General features: G+C 42.3%; 2 protein-coding genes across 2 annotated transcripts; both read left to right on the top strand.

Moving 5' to 3' along the window:
• The first annotated feature begins 9,586 nt into the window (after window positions 1–9,586).
• On the top strand, window positions 9,587–13,927 carry LOC117462668 (GTPase IMAP family member 4-like). The gene is made up of 3 exons (XM_071206416.1): window positions 9,587–9,661; window positions 10,437–11,354; window positions 12,801–13,927. The coding sequence occupies exons 1-3, from the start codon at window positions 9,637–9,639 to the stop codon at window positions 13,172–13,174; spliced, it is 1,317 nt and encodes a 438-aa protein (XP_071062517.1). The 5' UTR covers window positions 9,587–9,636; the 3' UTR covers window positions 13,175–13,927.
• A 2,830-nt stretch (window positions 13,928–16,757) lies between these two features.
• Window positions 16,758–18,905, top strand: LOC139435544 (GTPase IMAP family member 4-like). Its single transcript, XM_071206223.1, has 2 exons — window positions 16,758–16,853; window positions 17,638–18,905. The coding sequence occupies exons 1-2, from the start codon at window positions 16,829–16,831 to the stop codon at window positions 18,522–18,524; spliced, it is 912 nt and encodes a 303-aa protein (XP_071062324.1). The 5' UTR covers window positions 16,758–16,828; the 3' UTR covers window positions 18,525–18,905.
• Window positions 18,906–21,466: the final 2,561 nt, after the last annotated feature.

Genomic DNA, 21,466 nt, shown 5'->3' with positions numbered 1-21,466 from the left:
TGTTTGAACTACTGAATTTCCCCACGGGATTAATAAAGGTCCATCTTATCTTATCTTAATGTATAAGTTGATTTACTTCAATCTACTGTACAATATTACAAGAAATATACTGCATAAAGCAAACTATATACTGTATTTGATCTAAAATATTGATGTTTCTACAACGCCCATTGTGTATTTTGTGAATGAAGCGCCATCTCATGGTTAAATCCTGTAATTGAACAAATGGGGAAATTGGGCAACGCTCTCTAGCAATTTGGCAACACCCCCAGCCACTGGCATCCGCTGGGCTTTTGACTGGGACACACCCATTTGAGTCTGATCTGGAGTGCTACATCTGTAGACAGCGCCTCAACGGTCAACAAATGCACCAGTGCTGATGGAAAGCATCTATGCTGGTGCCCCTGGGAACCATACCACCGTGGGTTAAAATAGAGTTTTTACCAAGAGCCTCCACTCTGATAGTCCAGTGCTGACTTTGTGGGTGTGTCGGTGCATTTTGAAAAGAAGAAACAGTATTTAATTATGACAATATATTTATTTTCAATTGCACAAGAACATGTATACACATAAGCATATTTACAGTGAGTCTTTAGCGAATTCGCTCCTGGAGAGTCTTGGATAAGCAAGTAGACTCTTAGGCAGCAGTCGGGAACCTATGGCTCGCGAGCCATATATTGCTCTTCCGGTGACGGCATATGGCTCCCAGACAATTTGGAGTTGAAAAAAAAAAAATCAGTTTGAAACTGATTTTAAAATACTTTTGATATTTCTTAATGATACTGTGTCATTTTAAAGTAAACAGAAATTGGTTTTGAAGATACATTTCACGGGTCACCCGTGGGTCGGGTTGGGAACCAATGGCTCGAGAGCATGTCCGGGTCATTGTAAAGGTGAAGAAATCAAGTTTATCCGCTTCAACCCTTGTAACGGAAAAGATGGCGAAAAGAAAAAAAGACGATGATTACCGTGCATTCCAGGCTGCGTGGACAGAGGAATTTGCATTTTTGGAGAGAGCAGGATATGCGGTATGTCTAATATGCAATGATAAAATTGCATCGATGAAACGGTCAAATATAAAGCGGCGTGTGTATAGAGTGCAGACGAGTCAGCAGCAACTATGTGTGTGGACCAAGCAAGGTGACGGGAATTCCGCTAGCTTTGCGGGTGCTTTGGCAATAGTAAGGAATGGAAAGCCATTCACAGATGGCTAGTATGCCAAAACATTCATGCTTGATGTGGCCAATGAACTGTTTGATGACTTCCCAAATAAAGACAAGATAATCAAACGAATAAAAGACATGCCCCTGTCAGAAAGAACTGTGCACGATCGTAGCATCATGATGGCAAATCAAGTCGAGGAAACACAAATTAAGGACATAAACGCCGGGACATACTTTTCTCTCGCGTTAGATGAGTCAACAGACGTTAGCCATCTATCTCAGTGCAGTATAATTGCCAGGTACGCTACAGGTGACACACTGCGTGAGGAAAGCTTGGCTGTTTTGCCAATGAAAGGGACAACAAGAGGAGAGGATTTATTCACGTCTTTTATGGAGTTTGCTAAAGAAAAAAAACTACCGATGGACAAACTTATTTCTGTCTGTACTGATGGTGCACCCTGTATGTTGGGAAAGAACAAAGGATTTGTAGCGCTTCTCCGTGAACATGAAAAGAGAGCCATCCTAAGTTTTCATTGCATCCTGCACCAGGAGGCACTTTGCGCTCAGACGTGTGGCCAGGAGCTTGGTGAGGTGATGTCGCTGGTCATTCGAGTGGTCAACTTTATTGTTGCCCGAGCTTTAAATGATCGCCAGTTTAAAGCTCTGTTAGAAGAAGTTGGGAATCATTATCCCGGTCTGCTTTTACACAGCAACGTGCGTTGGTTGTCAAGGGGGAAGGTGTTCAGCCGTTTTGCAGCTTGCCTGAGTGAAATCCGGACTTTTCTTGAAATGAAAGGCGTCAAGCATCCTGAGCTAGACAACACTGACTGGCTCCTGCAGTTTCACTATCTCATGGATATAACTGGCCATCTGAACCAGCTCAATGTGAAAATGCAAGGTATTGGAAATACAATCTCATCCCTTCAACAAGCAGTGTTTGCATTTGAAAGCAAGCTGGAAGTCTTTCTCAGGGACATTGAAACAGGTCGTCTTCTGCACTATGAAAGACTGCAACAATTTAGAGATGCATGCTTAGCAAGTGACTCCACTCAACATCTGGATCTCCTGCAGCTAGCTGGCTTTACGTCCAATCTCCTGCAGTCATTCAAAGCACGTTTTGGAGAATTTCGTGCGCGCACTGGTCTTTTCAAGTTCATCACTCATCCACATGAGTGTGCAGTGGACAACATCGACCTGACATGCATCCCCGGGGTCTCTATCGGAGACTTTGAGCTTGAAGTTGCTGACCTGAAGGCATCAGACATGTGGATGAGTAAGTTCAAGTCACTTAATGGAGAGTTGGAAAGTCTTACGCGACAGCGAGCAGAGCTGGCGAGGGAACACAAGTGGACAGAAATGAAAAATCTTCAACCTGAAGGCCAGCTGATTCTTAAAACTTGGAACGAGCTTCCTGTGACATACCACACAATGCAGCGTGTGAGTATTGCCGTATTGACCATGTTTGGCTCTACATATGCATGTGAGCAGTCATTCTCGCATATGAGGAACATTAAGACCAACCTACGCTCACGTTTAACTGATGGAAGCCTCAACGCCTGCATGAAGCTTAACCTCACCACGTATGAACCAGACTACAAGGCCATCAGCAAAACCATGCAGCACCAGAAGTCACATTAAAAGTAAGACATATTTAATTTATTATACGTTAAAAATACTATATGGCTCTCAATGAAATATATTTAGAAATATTTGGCTTTTATGGCTCTCCCTGTCAAAAAGATTCCTGACCCCTGTTCTAAGGGATTGTCACCATGTCACAATTGTCGCCATTGTCAGCAGAATCGACGAGAGTCTCATTTGGTTCTTTCTCCCATTTATTCGCCCGCTCCAGCAACCCAGCCTGGAACTCTGCATCGGCTTCATCCTCCGAGGGATCACTGGTGGTATCTTGGTAAACTAGAGTTAATTCATCTTCGCTGCTGTTGCTGAACTCGGGACAATGGGCTGGAGCTCGCCCTGCTCGAACGGAGGATGTCTTTCGCTTTGCCTTTTGCTCTGGCTCCGGGGCAGCGGAGGGACCTGCTGCTTCAGGCTCCATCCCGGCCTCGGCTTGTGCATCCATTGTCGCCTGTGAAAACGACTGCTGAAACATGTATCTGATGCCCAAGGCCTCCTTAACACCGGGGTTGCTAGCGTAGTACCGGTTAGAAGTCCTTAAGTCGTGGCACATAAACCGTGACAGCACCTCACGTTTGGATGGGTCCTGGTATCTCTTCACCTGGAAAGACACCGATAATTAGTCAAACTGGAATTGGTAACAGTTAAATGTGCAGTCATTACCAAACTCACAGTGTCTGCCAGGGCAGTGCAGAGCAGGGTGTGGGAAATGGAACCCTGAAGCCCTAGATCAGTCCATGCAAGGTTGAGAAACATGCTTGTGTAGACTCCTGCATGGTGACCATAGAGCAGGGACCAATGGAGTGAGAAATAGTCGTATAAGAGGTAGCGGGCTTCTACAGAGGGGAAAGCTCCATTCGATCCAATAGTTCCGGGATGCGCTTGACAGAGGCAGAAAGACACTTTTCAAGATCACCATAGCCAGGCAGGCTGTCCAGCTTACGCCTCTTCACATGGAACTGATGCACTGTCACATCCCTGTGCAGTCCAGGCATCCTTGCAACTCCCGCTTTATGGTCTTCATGTCAGACACACTGGGCCTGTTTGTTTTCACATGCGAGTCCATCAAGTACCGGATAAACTACATTATATTTTTTATATAAAAGGCAACCGTCGTGACGGCAAGGTTGGAGTTTTCTCTCAGGTCATGTGGCCAGGAACGGATCTTTGAAGTGTCCTTCAGGAACAGCCAGTCCGACAGATGGGAGAGTCTCGCCCCATAAATAGTAGAAAGTTCTTGACCCGGCTCACCTTAGACCGCACATTTTCAGACAACTTTGTGTCTGGATCGACCCCCGCATTGTAGTACCGGTACTCTGTCATTACCGCTTCCATGCTGGGTGGAAGTGTGATGTACCGCATTGTATTCGCACGCCCACTACCAGAGGGCCTGGAAGGTGTGGGTGACGCTTTCCCAGCCACAGGGACCGGTGACCTTCGGTGTTCCTGAGCAATACAGGGGTACGGAACGATGGCCATGTCCTGCTGGTGGAGGATGATTGAGCCCTGACAATGGCTGCAGCATTTAAAATGCTACTGTGTAGGCGGGTGACACTGACGTGGGCTGTGTCACTGGAGTCATGATGCAGGAGATAATTGGGATGGTGGGTTGCTTTTGACCCATGAGGACCTCCGTGACTTCAATTGCCATCTCCGGCTCATCCACGTTAGTCATGGTCCGATCATCAGAGTCCTCACAGTCCTCACAGTCCCCATGCAGCTCATCACAATGTCTGGTTCCCACACCACCACGACCCTCATCACGGCCCGTCTTAGAGCCATGTTCATGTGATGTGTTTTTCTGCTTGTATTTGCACTTCACCCCTGAGGAACTCAGCATGGTTGCTCGCGGCCGAGACAAGTCTACTTGGTTTACACTTGGGGGAGCAGACATCGGTCTCCTTAATCCTTCGCCCCTAGACTCCTCATCGCCAACGTATTTCGATTGAGGCCTGCCGAGTTCAACCAAGGGGGGATATCTGCTGGAGGAAGCTGGCCTTGCTGGCTGCTGGATCGTAATGCTTTCAGCCGGTGGACGAGCTACGGAGGTCCCTCTTGGCACTGGAAGCCTTCAACTGCTTCAGCTTATTTCTTAGAAAATACACCTCTTTATTGAGGGCCTCTTTTGAGCCTTCAGTGCGACGTTTTCCAGCCTTAACAGTCTGTGTGTTGTTCCCTCATCGTAGTCGAGGTCAATTTCCCCGTAAAAGGAGTCTGGGTGTTCATCATAAGCACCATATTCCACATCAAGTGTCGTTGTCATGTGTACTGGGGGATTGATCTGCCAGAGCTCCCTCAGCCTTTTAAGCCCCACCATGCGTTTCATTTCTCGCAGTACCAAGTCTGCTTCTTGTTGGCTGAGCTCCGGGTGCTCAGTTTTGAGATGCCGGTCCAGCCTTGTGCCATGGTATGCACAACTAACAACAGAGCAGGGCTCCAGGCGAATGTTTATTCTTCCATTGGCCATGCGTAGGATAATGCTGCGTTCAGTTTTGTTGCGGACTAGGTGCCAGAACACCAAGTGTCTTGGGAGAGAGCGGTATTTCAGGTGACATAGCGGGCATTCTGTCGTCATCTTGGACTGCATCTTGGACCGTATCTTTGAAGTCATATTAGCCGAACCTTTGGAGACACAAGCAGATTGAAATTGATTGAAAGGTACGCTATTTCGGAAGATGGGAGGCTCCATCTGCGTTCAACATTGCTGGGTAAATCATATTTATCCAGAGAAGGGGGGCTCCGACTCCATTACCAACACTGAGCTAGAGAGTGCCCGGAGTACCAGACGGACACTCATATCCGAGCCATCAATTCATGTTACTCACCCAGCAAATGAGTCACAAACTGACCCGTAACCGGGCGTCAGTAAGGAGAACCGGGGGGCTGGGGGAAGAATATTGAGTTGAGGAAAGGTGATCCATACCGGGGGTAAAGCAAAGAAAGGGTCCGAAAATAGTGACTTGTAACTCGGGTAGAGAGTATGTCATCTATCGGTGCAATCCTCCAGACAACATGGTAACGTGGGGACAACAGTACCTCCGGGCGCTCCATCCCGCTCCGGCCTTCGACGCAGCGGGGGGAGGAGGCATTGAACCCCTCGCACCTGCCCCCGGAGGAGGCAGGGGAATCAGGTACCCGGAGGCGCATTGTGGACGGCCAGGGCGAGGCCGCCACACCGCAATGGAGTCAGAGTTCCGAGTTTATCGAGCCAGGTCCCGGTGAAACGCAGGACGGAGCACCCGGCAGGAGCCTCCAGCAGACCCCCCCTCAGAAGAGGCGGAGAGGTGAGTGTTTTTCATCTGCTGGCGGACTGCCGGGGAGAACGTGCAGCTCGGGAGCCAGGCTCAGAGCGAGTGGCAGTGGGTTGCCCGCGCACCCGCCTTTTACAGCGGGAGCACAAGCTCGCCTCGGGGGGGGGGGGGGAGAGAAGAGAGAAGCGGAGGCTGCAGAAACAGCCAGAGCCCTCCCCTCAGACCCACCCCTCAATTGGGGGTTTACAGACAAGCAATGTGTAGAGTCCCATGGTCTGTCAATCCTTTCCGTGTACGGGCTGGGTGAGGTGTCCCGGATTGAGTCAAATTAAGCCCCAGGCTCCACTCCTGGTGGTACGCTTCCATCAATTCCTTTAAGTTTCAGATTGCTGTCATCTTCAGCTTCCGCAGGACCAATTGCTCATATCAGAGCTTAAGGCTGGACAAGCTGTAGAGAAACACCCGAGCTGCACCAGGCCGTTACCCCTTTGAGACAAGCATATGTGTTTACGCAGGATCAACCAGGTAGCCTGTGATGAAGTAGGGTCGACCCTATATCATGTGAAGCCACCAAACACTGGTCCCCGTGGGAACCGGTGCCCGGAGCTTCAAGCCCGGAACCTCCACCCCACTGCGGGACCTGGTCACACTTCATATCGGTTGGCCCGGGAGGGAAGAGACACGCAGGGTTGCCCCCACGCAGCACACCCTCCCGGCCATCAGAGTCGAACCCGCAGTTCGGAGGAACCAACCGTCAGAGCACCGGCACAAAGCCGGGCCTGGCGGAGGCCCTCCGATGGCGTGTCGCGTTTGCCATTCGATCAGTGAGAAATCAGAAAAAAGTCTGAGTTCACTTTTTGGAGATCCATAGAAAAGGGGTGAAAATGAAAAAAAGTATCCAAAAATAGGGCCTCATAATGCGGGTAGAGTCCCCTCCAGACTCAGAAAAAGTCTATGTTAACTTTTTGGAGAACCATAAAAAAGGCCTAAAAGTGTTAAATTGTATCTGAAAATAGTGCCTATAATGCGGGTAGAGTCCCCTGCCAACTCCCCTCGCATTCCTCCAGACTCAGAAAAAGTCTAAGTTAACCTTTTGGAGATCGATAGAAAAGGGGTGAAAATGAAAAAAGTATCCAAAAATAGTGCTTCATAATCCGGGTAGAGTCCCCTGCCGACTCCCCTTGCATTCCTCCAGACTCAGAAAAAGTCTAAGTTAACTTTTTGGAGATCCATAGAAAAGGGGTGAAAATTAAAAAAAGTATCCAAAAATAGGGCCTCATAATGCGGGTAGAGTCCCCTGACAACTCCCCTTGCATTCCTCCAGAGACCAGTTCAAAAACGTAAAGTTTGGTAAGAGCCATGCTGGGGTGGTCTCCGGGCAACACATGTATCCGAGCCAGAGTGCACATAGAGCGGATGCATTCCTCCATGAAATTACACAGCCGGTTTTTTTCTGTCACCTCTGAAAAACCAGGTTTCCGATTTCGTGCAGATAGTAGTCTGAAAATGATGTATTAATTTTTTGGACGGAGAAGGGGAGGCTTGGATTCCCCTCTCCGTTGCAAGTTGCAACGGGGGAGTGGAAAAGTGTCCAGGGCTTCGGGCCGAAGCGCCGAACGGTTTTGCTTTGTTGAGCCCCTTCTCCGTTGGCACTTATGGGAATCAGAACTTGAAATTAATCCCTTGCACCGTACACTTGCACCGTACAATACTCATATAATTTATATGAGGATTAAACAGTATGAGTTTAATTGAAAAAGGAAGTGAAGAACAACTTGTTTATTTCAAAGCCCTGATGAAGGTTTTGAAAGTTTCCAAGCTTGTGATTGCAGCATAATATGACATTCTGTCATGAACAGAGACTGAGAGTGTTAAGCTCCGTGATCGCTTTTCAGGACTGAACCCACAATATAAACACGGACAGAAAAACAGGAGTTTGTAGCAAAAGGTTTATTCTTGTATCGTGACAGGGGATATTAACTGAGTAATATAGTCCAGGAAAGGGGATTCAAAAACTAGGGAATGGAGATCCTCAGCCGAGGCTCCGGAGTGAGCTGGGGATATCGCCAGGCAGATGAGAGGTGGCTTGAGCCTGAGTCTGTACGCTCCCGAGAGCGAGTAGGTTGGAGTAAGGGTTAGTGTTTGTCCTACCAGACAGGAGTGTGGCGAGCAGGGGTTTCAGAGCGAGGGGAGCGAGTAGGCTGGAGCGGGTAGCGTGGAGAGCGGATGAATCCGACGAGGAAGTGGCTGGACGTGGCTAGCGGAGGAGGTGATGATGGGTTTCTGGATAGAGAGACAAACAGGTAAGACAAAAACTTATTCCAGAGTTGTGTCAGGCTAAGCTAGAAAGCAATACGTTTACCAGTGTAATCTTGTCGACGAACTGGTGGAGACTGGATGAGGAGACCGGGTTAATAAGCAGGTGTGGATGAGTAGATGATCAGGATGAATGAGAAGCAGCTGCGGAGATGAATTGGCAGGAACCAGAAGTAGGTCAACCACGCCCAGCCCGGGAGACAAACACAGACAGACAGACAACAAACAAAAAGGGAAGCAGAAGGAATGGAGTACTGCAAATCCTTACAGAGAGCTACAGTTCAAAGTGTTGACTACAGTCTGCAGGTTGTTGTGGGATTTCGAAGAACTGAGAGCATTTCTTGTAAATGCTGAAGGGAGGGGTAGCAGGGTTAACTGAGGGCAGTCGTCTAAAAGTGAAAATAAAATACATTCTAATGGGAAATGTTGTTACGTTGAGTGAAGCAAGCAGGTGGTAAACGTAAGGGTGTCAATCAGACCCTGAATAAGAGGTGCAATAAAATCATATCACATGAATATGAAAACCTAGCGGGAAAGAAATGGCAGTTTAAACACATCCATGCCCCTTCCCACCAAACCAGTTTGGTTCTAGCTCCGTGCTTTTCTGGTTCTGAACTGGTTCTCCTTTTTAGTCCCAGTTGTGTTCTCAGCCGTTCACAACCACAACAATGGCGGACTGCGTCGGGTTGATGCTGGTGTTGCTTTTAATAATATGAAGCCAGATTAGATTAAATCACTATTATGCCAAATGCTGAAGCCAACAGTCCATGTTTCTTTAAAACGCTTTGAGAGCTGCAGACTGTTGGAGGTGCAGTCAAACTATAAATAAAAAGTAGCTCTACATGTCCATGTGACCTTGGACAAGATACTTAACCACACATTGGTATGGCCAACGTGTGTGAGTGTGTGTGAATGTTAGTCTCCCTGAGCACCTTGCATGGCAGCCTCTGCCTCTATGAATGTGTGTGAACGGGTGAATGTTGAAATGTAAAGAGCATCGAGGGCTTATATCTAAAATATATAATCCGTTCAATAAAAACAAATCCGAACACATGAGGCTGTATTTCCCCTTGTTCTGTTTATTAAGGGAAGGATTTTATACTTTTTAATCTAAGAATCCTCCCACTGGAGCTGAACATCAGACTGTGATGTCAGCAGTGTGTGGGTGTGGTTTGCTGCATGCAGTCTGTATTTAAGGAGCTGTTGCTGCAGACTAACTTCACTTCTCCAGCTCAGCAGCAGACCAGCTGCTCCCTCCAGAACCAACTATGGCCAGCAAACCCGCCCAAAATGGCAAGTGAATAAACTGTACTGTTATTGATGATTGCAATTTATCTAAACAGATATTTATATATGGATATGTAGCTTGTCATATTTCCTAATAATGAACAGATCAAAACAGTTCATACAAAATGAATATTTCTTATATTCCAAGAATGTTAAGAGCCTGGGTGATTTTGAGAATGCGACACAGCTTTTACTTGCTTGCTTTACATTCTTCACAAGACTACATATTTAGGGGTAGCCAGTCAGAAGTTTGTTTGGGATAACTAAAGGCAACTTACTTAAACGTTTTTTAGGCCCAAAATGGGGTAATTTGTAGAAGATCGAAACATAGAAACTAAACTGTGACTATTAGTAAAAAAGGTTTTCTTATTAAAATAAACATACAGCTCGAGGCCACTGCTGCACCATGTCAGTTCAGGTTGTACACAGGCAGTTAAGAAGTGAAACATTCAGGCAAGATTAACATTTAGTTTGATTTTAATTTTCAGTATTTGTCTTGATCTGGTAGAGAAAAGACAAGGTCCCTTCAAGGTGTATCTCTTGACATTGACAGACCCAGTACCTTTATCACCAAACCTGCCATTCACCTAATAAACGCTTTCTATGGTGCCAATAGGATCTACAGGAATACATGAAAAATATCAATAGAATGACTTCTAGACATGTTCTAGATTATTAAAGCATCTTGAGCCACCCCCCTCACTTTCAACATTGTTCATGTTGTAGTTGAATCATTTTTATAAAATACCGACATTGCTAAATATTTCTTAATTGTTTTCAGACCTCCCATCAGAATCAAACATATACAATAACGATGTACTCCGGATTGTGATGGTGGGGAAGACCGGAGTTGGGAAGAGCGCCACAGGAAACACCATTCTGGGAAAAGAGCACTTTAAATCAGAGTTCTCTTTTGAATCCTGTACTGTAAACTGTTCTAATGCCTTTGGTAAAGTTGATGGACAAAGAGTTAAGGTTATTGACACTCCTGGTCTGTGTGACACCAAGGTTGTAGAAGAGGAGACCAGAAAAGTTGTTGGCCAGAGCATTTTGTATGCTTCTCCTGGACCCCATGTCTTCCTGGTCGTCATCAAACTGGGCAGATTCACAGATGAAGAAAAGCAGACGGTGCAGAAGATTCAGGAAATCTTTGGAAAGGAAGCAGACAGATACTGCATGGTTCTCTTTACCCATGGTGATCTGCTCAAAGGGACTCCCATAGAGAAATGCTTGAAGAAAAGTGAAGAGCTGATAGAACTTGTGGACAGATGTAACGGGCAGTACCACGTCTTCAATAATGAGGAGGAGGATCGTTCTCAGGTCAGAGGGCTGCTCGACAAGATCAGTTATATAACAGAGAAGAACGGAGGAAGCCATTACACCAATGAAATGTTCCAGAAGGCAGAGAGGGCCATAGAAGAGGAAAAACAGAGAATCCTTAAACAGAAAGAAGACGAAATGCGCAAACAGGAAGAGGAACTTGAAAAGAGAATATCTAAAAAGTATGAGGAACAAATGAAGGAATTCAAAGAAGAGAGTTTGAAAAGGCTCACTGAAACTCGCGAAAGAGAAATGGAGGAGGAAAAGAGGAAATTAAGAAAAGAGCAGGAAGAGCAGGCTAGACGGGAAGCTGAGGACAAAGGCTCAATACTTGACATTTTATTTGGCATAGTTAAAGTAGTGCTTTCTTTTTTTATAAAATAACAGCTGATCTTGTTTGCATGAGACAGTCAGACCTTCTGATGCCGAACGGCAGCAGATTTACAAGACCTTTGAATGTCTGACTCATTTTAAATCTTCATAGCCCACTTTTTTAATGTTCTTGTTTGCTTTGATTTATTACTACGGGAGAGAAACAAAAACAGCAATAAATAAAACTGAACAAAAAGCACCAACATCTGTCTATATAAGTTTAAATATTTAGAAATAAGTTGCTGGTGTAGAAAACAAGGCAAGAATACATACTGTATCTATGTATGAAGACACACATTTGATGATCATTTATGTCATATAATAAAATAATATAATTTCACATTGAGTGTTTAATGTGCTTTTATTGTTCAATGAAGGATTTAAAAAGAGAGGTTGAAGGTCCCATCTTAAAATAAATCTCAAGTTCATTCACTATTTGGTCTAAATTCATTTTTATAATGTCATCATAGAAAAAGAAGCAACAATGTATTGATACCATTATCATTACAATATTGAATCGCTATTAAACGCATTGTTATGTGCAAAAGTCTATAATGAATTCCAAAGTAGTGTGTTGTAACCCTGCATTTTAAAGGTACTGCTATATGAACAAAAGTGCAATAACAATAATAATAATTTGGTTTGCTAACACTTTGAACAAATTAGGTGCTTCTTAACAGCAGTTTTCCCCTTAACACAGTAGCAGTTAAAATATTTCTTCTAAATCTCAACTTAAACATTAATTAATGTAATCAAATCAAATATATGCAAATCACACTACAACCTACGATACAAGCCAACATAACGATACAAGCTACAATTCACAAAGGCTGGTTACATTCTATATGTACAGTGCCTTATGAATGGCATTTATAAAAACAGCTGCATTACTTGTAAAGGCTTTTTGGAGGGGTGAAAAGGGTTTGTTCAAGGTTTCAAGGCTTTTATTTTTGAGGCTTTTATTGGTCTTACGTACATAGCTACAGTGATGATGAAAATCCTAGGTCACAGGCTGTTGTTTACGCATCTAACGGTAATTAGATACAATGATACGGGACAATAAAGGGTGTGAATAATGTAATCAATCATTGAACAAGAGGTTAGATAACATCACGAGTGCACAACACACTAAAGGGAAAACCTAGCTAGGAAAGAAATGGAAGTAAAAATAGGTGATCCCAAACCAATTAGGCTATAGGCTGAAGCAGTCGGTCAATGTGCTTTACCATGGAATCATTGTATCATAAAGTCTCCTTTATTTATATTTTCTCTCATGTAAGCTTGTTGTTGTTCGCCTTACAGTGGCTCACCCTGTGACTTTAACACGGCTGTTATACAAGTCCTTGAGTATATTAGCATTTAACAGACTGAGCTGCTGGATAGAAATGCGTACAATATATTCTCCTGCCTTTTCTGTGAAAACTACAAATGTTTCTGTATCCTCATGTTTGAGGATACAGCATGGTTCTCTTTACCCACGGTGATCAGCTCAAAGGGAAACCTATCGAAGAGTTCTTGAAGGAAAGTGAAGAGCTGCAGGAACATGTGGCCAGATGTAACAGCCAGTATCACGTCTTCAATAATGAGGAGAAGGATCGTTCTCAGGTCAGAGAGCTGCTCGAAAAGATCAGAAATATAACAGAGAAGAACGGAGGAAGCCATTACACCACTGAAATGTTCCAGGAGGCAGAGAGGGCCATAGAAGAGGAAAAACAGAGAATCCTTAAAGTGAGAGAAGAGGAAATGCGCAAACAGGAAGAGGAAATGGAGAAGAGATTAGAGAAAAAGAATGAGGAACAATTGAAGAAAATCAAGGAGGATGGGTAGAGGTTAGAAAGGCAGATAGAAGCTCATGAAAGAAACATGGAGAAGGAGAGGAGAAGAATAAGAGAAGAGGAGGAAAGGACTGCCAGAGAGGATGCTGAGGACAACGCTTCATGGATTGAAGCCCTTTGTTCCGCTGTGTAAACAGGTGTGGACGCTGTGGGAAAAGTTTTGAAAGCTATTGAAAAAGTTGTGGGAACAGGTGTGAAATATTTCCTTGATACATGATACAGTCTGACCCTCTGGAATACCTCCTTGTTAATCTTCAGTCACCTTTTAGAGTTTGTTGTTTAATGATATTTACAGTAATATCAGTTTTTTCAGTGGTGAGTTTAAATTAAATACAGTACTATCAGGGTGACAGATCGTCAACAACCAAGATGTTAACATTCTAAACTATAGTAATGTCCTGTAAACTAATTTGTTCTTTGATTGCTTTTGCTTTTACAAGAAAAAAGATAAATATATACATAATGAATTAATGCTTTTCAAATGTTATACAGATGTGTTTTCTTTGGCTTTCCACACTAACTGAATGCATAATGTCAATGTTGGCTTTTTTGTAAAAAATTAAAGGTTAAAATGTATATATATAATGAATGCTGTAATTCAACATGAAAAGGTTGGAACCGAAACGAATGTGTAAAGACAAACATCTAGTGATCAATAATGTCCTATAATAAAAGACTGTTGACTTCACATTGAGGGTGTAATGTGTTTTGTTGTTTAATAATTTATTTTAAAGAGAGTGTTAAGAGTCTATCTTATTAGAAATGTCAGTTTAATTCACAACTGGGTCTCAATTCATTTTTTTTATGAAGCCATTAAAAGTAAACTGGAAATGAATGTGTTTTAAATTTCTGTTTATAAAGGCAGCAGATTTTTTCTACAACTGAATTGTTAAACGTTCAACTGTAGTGTAAGTTAAGACATCAATAAACTGTGATGTCAGCAATGTAGTCTGTATTTAAGGAGAAATGTTAGGTCAATAAATCTAGTGTTGAGTGCAATCCATCTAATGACATATTTATATAAAGATATAGCTTTTCAAAGCTCACAATGAACAGATAGAAACAGCGTAGTGACGGGGAAAGAGAAACAGTTCAACATTTCTCAAACCTCCAGCAGTCTCGTGAGCTTGGATGATAAACTCCTCATCGAGCTGTTTAACAAGATCAGAAATAAAACAGAGAAGAAGGAAGAAGCTGAAATGTTCCAGAGGGCGGATGGTGAAAAAAGAAATGGAGGATGAGCTCACATTTATTATCTGAATATGACAAAGAAATGTTCCAACCTCTGAATGAGAGTTTAGGCAGGTTCAGACTCATTAAATAAAATACCCTTTTAAATATTCAGTAAACAGTTTGTATGTATCTTCCGGTTGTGCCATTTCCATGCATTTAACCAAAAGTGAAATGTCAGAACCAAAATGCATTTTAAAAATGTACTTGTATGTAATGGAACTCAAGAATGTCAATAAAATGTTGTAACTCAGTCTGTGGTTTCCTGTATTTGAAATCAGTGTGTGTCTGTGTACCTGTATAAGTTACGCTGTGGGGCCCATGAGTAGTCAGTCACATCCCTGCAATGTAAATGATTACGTTAAAGTTTAAAGACTTAATTAACCCCTGTGTTCTGTTCACATTTTGCACTCTTTGGTACTTCAACTCAAATTGACCCGAGCCAGGATAGCGGCTGTGTACAAAAATACAGACATTTAAATGAACATACACAATCCCTAACATATTTTGAGTATATCTCAGTCTTAACATATATATTATTTATGATTAATGTTTGCAAATACTTTCTGAGGACTCATTCCCTCCTCGGAGTATCATGGCCTCAGACAAAGAGATGCTGCAATTTAAAGGCCTGGCTTCACTCTGTACGTTCAGTTTCTTTGTGGCATTTAGAAGAACAGGGGGCATTTCTTGTAAATGCTGCAGGGAGGGGGAGCAGGGTTTACTGAGGGCAGTTATCTAAAAGTGAAAGGAAAATACATTCGGACATTAAGGGTGTCAATCATTTCAATCCCTGAATAAGAGGTTGAATAGAATCATATCACATGAACGTGAAAGCCTAGAGGGGAAAGAAATGTCAGTATAAATGAACATGGTCAGTTTAATCACTATTATGTTGTATGCTGAATCAGCCTGTCAATGTTTCTTTTGAAAACACTTTGACAAAGTTCAGGCTGATGTAAGAGTGTGGATCACTCCCACACAACAGCTGCTGAAGGAGCTGGAGTCAAACTATAAATAGTCAATTAAAAGTAGCATCTCAAATCGCATTCAGCTGGACTCTGTGTCAGTATCTGAAAATAAATCCCATTTGTGCATTGACATTTCAGATATCAAATACAATGATGAGGGGCTCAGGATTGTGATGGAGGGGAAGACTGAAGCTGGGAAGAGCTCCACAGGGAACAGCCTTATGGGAATCAGAACTTGAAATGAATCCCTTGCACCGTACACTACAATCTTCAATAAAAGCAAAACAACTTTGACTTGAAGTTTATATGAGGATTAAACAGTATGAGTTTAATTGAAAAAGGAAGTGAAGAACAACTTGTTTATTTCAAAGCCCTGCTGAAGGTTTTGAAAGTTTCCAAGCTTGTGATTGCAGCATAATATGACATTCTGTAATGAACAGAGACAGAGAGCTACAGTTCATAGTGTTGACTACAGTCTGCAGGTTGTTGTGGGATTTAGAAGAACTGAGAGCATTTCTTGTAAATGCTGAAGGGAGGGGGAGCAGGGTTAACTGAGGGCAGTCGTCTAAAAGTGAAAATAAAATACATTCTAATGGGAAATGTTGTTACGGTGAGTGAAGCAAGCAGGTGGGAAAAGTAAGGGTGTCAATCAGACCCTGAATAAGAGGTGCAATAAAATCAGATCACATGAATGTGAAAACCTAGCGGGAAAGAAATGGCAGTTTAAACACATCCATGCCCCTTCCCACCAAACCAGTTTGGTTCTAGCTCCGTGCTTTTCTGGTTCTGAACTGGTTCTCCTTTTTAGTCCCAGTTGTGTTTCCAGCCGTTCACAACCACAACAATGGCGGACTGCGTCGGGTTGATGCTCGTGTTGCTTTTAATAATATGAAGCCAGATTAGATTAAATCACTATTATGCTGAATGCTGAAGCTAACTGTCCATGTTTCTTTAAAACGCTTTGAGAGCTGCAGACTGTTGGAGGTGCAGTCAAACTGTAAATAAAAAGTATCTCTACATGTCCATGTGACCTTGGGAAAGATTACTTAACCACACATTGGTATGGCCAACGTGTGTGAGTGTGTGTGAATGTTAGTCTCCCTGAGCACCTTGCATGGCAGCGTCTGCCTCTATGAATGTGTGTGAACGGGTGAATGTTGAAATGTAAAGAGCATCGAGGGCTTATATCTAAAATATATAATCCGTTCAATAAAAACAAATCCGAACACATGAGGCTGTATTTCCCCTTGTTCTGTTTATTAAGGGAAGGATTTTATAATTTGTAATCTAAGAATCCTCCCACTGGAGCTGAACATCAGACTGTGATGTCAGCAGTGTGTGGGTGTGGTTTGCTGCATGCAGTCTGTGTTTAAGGAGCTGTTGCTGCAGACTAACTTCACTTCTCCAGCTCAGCAGCAGACCAGCTGCTCCCTCCAGAACCAACTATGGCCAGCAAACCCGCCCCAAATGGCAAGTGAATAAACTGTACTGTTAATGAGGATTGCAACTTATCTAAATACACATGTATAGATGGATATGTAGCTTGTCATATTTCCTAATAATGAACAGATCAAAACAGTTCATACAAAATGGATATTTCTTATATTCCAAGCATTTTAAGAGCCTCGGTGATTTTGAGAATGCGACACAGCTTTTACTTGCTTGCATTACATTCTTCACAAGACTACATATTTAGGGGTAGCCAGTACGAAGTTTGTTTGGGCTCCTGGTTATAACTAGAGGCAACTTACTTAAACGTTTTTTAGGCCCAAAATGGGGTAATTTGTAGAAGATCGAAACATAGAAACTAAACTGTGACTATTAGTAAAAAAGGTTTTCTTATTAAAATAAACATACAGCTAGAGGCCACTGCTGCACCATGTCAGTTCAGGTTGTACACAGGTAGTTAAGAAGTGAAACATTCAGGCAAGATTAACATTTAGTTTGATTTTAATTTTCAGTATTTGTCTTGATCTGGTAGAGAAAAGACAAGGTCCCTTCAAGGTGTATCTCTTGACATTGACAGACCCAGTACCTTTATCACCAAACCTGCCATTCACCTAATAAATGCTTTCTATGGTGCCAATAGGATCTACAGGAATACATGAAAAATATCAATAGAATGACTTCTAGACATGTTCTAGATTATTAAAGCATCTTGAGCCACCCCCCTCACTTTCAACATTGTTCATGTTGTAGTTGAACCATTTTTATAAAATACCGACATTGCTAAATATTTCTTAATTTTTTTCAGACCTTCCATCAGAATCAAACATATACAATAACGATGTACTCCGGATTGTGATGGTGGGGAAGACCGGAGTTGGGAAGAGCGCCACAGGAAACACCATTCTGGGAAAAGAGCACTTTAAATCAGAGTTCTCTTTTGAATCCTGTACTGTAAACTGTTCTAATGCCTTTGGTGAAGTTGATGGACAAAGAGTTAAGGTTATTGACACTCCTGGTCTGTGTGACACCAAGGTTGTAGAAGAGGAGACCAGAAAAGTTGTTGGCCAGAGCATTTCTTTTGCTTCTCCTGGACCCCATGTCTTCCTGGTCGTCATCAAACTGGGCAGATTCACAGAGGAAGAAAAGCAGACGGTGCAGAAGATTCAGAAAATCTTTGGAAAGGAAGCAGACAGATACTGCATGGTTCTCTTTACCCACGGTGATCTGCTCAAAGGGACTCCCATGGAGAAATGCTTGAAGAAAAGTGAAGAGCTGATGGAACTTGTGGCCAGATGTAACGGGCAGTACCACGTCTTCAATAATGAGGAGGAGGATCGTTCTCAGGTCAGAGGGCTGCTCGACAAGATCAGAAACATAGCAGTGAAGAACGGAGGAAGCCATTACACCAATGAAATGTTCCAGGAGGCAGAGAGGGCCATAGAAGAGGAAACACAGAGAATCCTTAAACAGAGAGAAGAGGAAATACGCAAACAAAAGGAGGAAATGGAGATGAAAATGGCAAAAAAGTATGAGAAACAATTCAAAGAAGCCAAAGATGACATGGAGAGGTTGCAAAACCTAAAAGAAGCTAGCGAAAGAGAAATGGAGGGGGAGAGTTGGATAATAAGAGAAGAGGGATGGAATGCCAGAGAGGTAGCTGAGAGAAATCAATCTAGCTGTACAATTTTATAGATTCCTTTTTTAGATAATACCTAACAACCGAGATGTGTAGCATGAGAGAGTCTGACCTTCTGACGCTGGACAGCAGCAGATTTACCAAACCTCCTTGTTCATCTTCAGTCCCCGTTCTGATGTATTGGTTTGGTGTGATTTATAGTTATATCAGTTATTTCTAGGTTTGTGTGGTGTGACCAAATACTAAACAAATGCCACACATTGTCCAGAACTAAGATCTCCGATTGTCTCTTTGATTGCTATAACAATCAAAACGTTAAAATCTTTATATGTAATGAATTTTGAAATAAAATATGAAAAGGATGGAACACAAATTAATGTGTAAAGACAAACATCACGTGATCAATAATGTGCATTAATAAAAGACTGTTGAGTTCACATTGAGTGTGTTATGTGCTTTTGTTGTTTAACAAAGGATTAAAAGAGGGTTTTAAGGGTATATCTTATTAGAAATCACAATATTATTCACAACTGGATCTAAATAATTTGTTTTCATGTAATTATAGAAAAGAAGAAATAATGGAAATGAACGTGTGCTAAATCTGAGCATTTTAAATTGTGGTAACTTTAAGGATTTCCATTATTGACCTTTATATCCAGAAAATACCTTAAACTCATTAATTATCTCAATAATAGCTGAACTTTTTAATTGGTTTGGACAACCAATCACTACAGCTTTGGTGAGGAACTTTAAGGACAATCTCGTAAATGCATTTGTTGGTAGCATGACAATTGTTCTGAAAACACAGCCAAGCAGTTTGCATCAACACATGTATCTAAAGGGATAAGTTATCATGGAACTATTTATCTTTGTTTTAAACATGAGGGTTTTTTATAAACAGATATTACCCAGCAGCATTCACGTGTTAATAAGCCCACTGTTTAAATACATTCAGTCAATTAAAACATGTTCTAACAAATCTTAGTTTTTTTTTTAAAAGCCTAATAACTTGAACAAGCTTGAAATAGACCCTTCATATTTCCCCTTATAAGTAGTAATAATAATAATAATAATAATAATAAATTCGATTTATAAAGCACCTTTCATTGCTCACAGCAATCCCAAGGTGCTACAGGAGGCATAATAAAAACACAAAATAAACAAAAGTTGAATCAAAAGCTTTTTTAAAAAGAAAGTTTTTTAAGCCTTTCTTGAAGGCGTCAGTGGTCTGTGGAGTCCTCAGGTGGTCTGGGAGTCCTCAGTTGGTCTGTGGAGTCCTCAGGTGGTCTGTGGAGTCCTCAGGTGGTCTGGGAGTCCTCAGGTGGTCTGGGAGTCCTCAGGTGGTCTGGGAGTCCTCAGGTGGTCTGTGGAGTCCTGAGGTGGTCTGTGGAGTCCTCAGGTGGTCTGGGAGTCCTCAAGTGGTCTGGAGCAGCTGCACAGAAAGCCGATCCCCCATTGTGCGGAGTTTGGTCCTCGAGGGGCGAAGCCGATAAGCAGATATGAAGCTTCTGTGTTAAGGAATGAGATGAAAACACTAAATAAAGTAAACCCTCTGGAGAGCTGAGATGAAACTTTTTGATTCTTGAAGCATATTCTAGTATCAAGAATAATTTACCTACTTTTGATTGATTTTGCTAACTTATAACTTCACTTCTGAGACCGTATACCTCACCTCTAGTGAGAGGCTCAGCTCTTGGTAGTTTTTGTATATGGCCCTCAGTGGAAAAAAGATTGGACACCCCTGATCTAAATAATACACAATATAACAAGTACTCTATTAGAAAGCTGCAGCTGATTCAGAACGCTGCTGCTCGAGTCCTCACTGACACTAAGAAAGTGAATCACTCCAGTTCTGAAGTCTTTACACTGGCTTCCTGTGTGTCAAATAATTGATTTCAAAATACTGCTGCTGGTTTATAAAGCACTGAATGGTTTAGGCCCAAAATACATTTCGAGCTACTGCTAAATTATGAACCATCCAGATCTCTCAGGTCTTCTGGTCTGCTTCCTGTCGACAGAGTCAGAACTAAACATGGAGAAGTTCAGTTATTATGCTCCAAATATCTGGAACAAACTCCCAGAAACCCGCAGGTCCGCTGCAGCTCTTACTACTTTTAAATCCAGGCTGAAAAAAAAAAGTGTTACTTCACTAACTGTAAGCTTGTCACTCAGAGTAACCTACAGTTAACTTAACTGCTGGAGAAGAAAGTTCAGGGGGGGGAGAGAGCTGTGGCTGATGGGCCATTAGGTGTGTAAACACACAGCTAAAAAACGGTAACAACGGACTATTTTTTCAATTTAAATCAATATATACAATACAACTATTTTTTAAATTAATAAAAACATTTTCTAAATCCATAAAAGCATTTCAATTAATATTGAGAGTCATGTCGTTAATTTGTTGAGAATGTGGTCATGTAATAAGCGGGATAATGTGCAGCAACTTGGTCATTAAAATCACACCGTCGCTACGCGTCGGGATCCTGATCTGGCTCCATTAAAATATAAATATTTTTAGTGAATTACTGAGTTTAGTCACGTTAATAACGTTTTAATGAAGCTGACCACAGTATATTCCTATTTGTCAGTGCTTTCATGTCAATTTGGCAAACATAAACATAAATGATCGTGGTGAAGATGATGATTAAATTAGGATTAAAAATCGAGAGCCGGGCAGCATTTCCTCCCGTTCGTTTTTGGAGCAGGCGGGCTTCCTGATGTTTTTTGTACAGTAGTTGTGGACTAAATAACATTATTTTGTTAAAAAAAACATGGTGATGTTTTGTAAATTATTATATGTATCTTATTTAGCACAGAGTATGATCCTCTCCGTGACATATGGATCTTAATCCGCTATACAGTAGTACCAGACATAAATCTACTATATATATATATATATATATATACTGTATCAGAGTTTATTTCACCTGAGCTCCAGTGTGGAACCCCACTGCACCCCCTGGTGGATCAATAACCCATTGTAGCTGGCTTCATTATA

The sequence above is a fragment of the Pseudochaenichthys georgianus genome, chromosome 17, assembly GCF_902827115.2.
Source record: "Pseudochaenichthys georgianus chromosome 17, fPseGeo1.2, whole genome shotgun sequence".
Classification (NCBI taxonomy): Eukaryota; Metazoa; Chordata; class Actinopteri; order Perciformes; family Channichthyidae; genus Pseudochaenichthys; species Pseudochaenichthys georgianus.
Note: the sequence above shows the minus strand (reverse complement) of the source record. Positions and strands in the feature narration are given on the sequence as shown.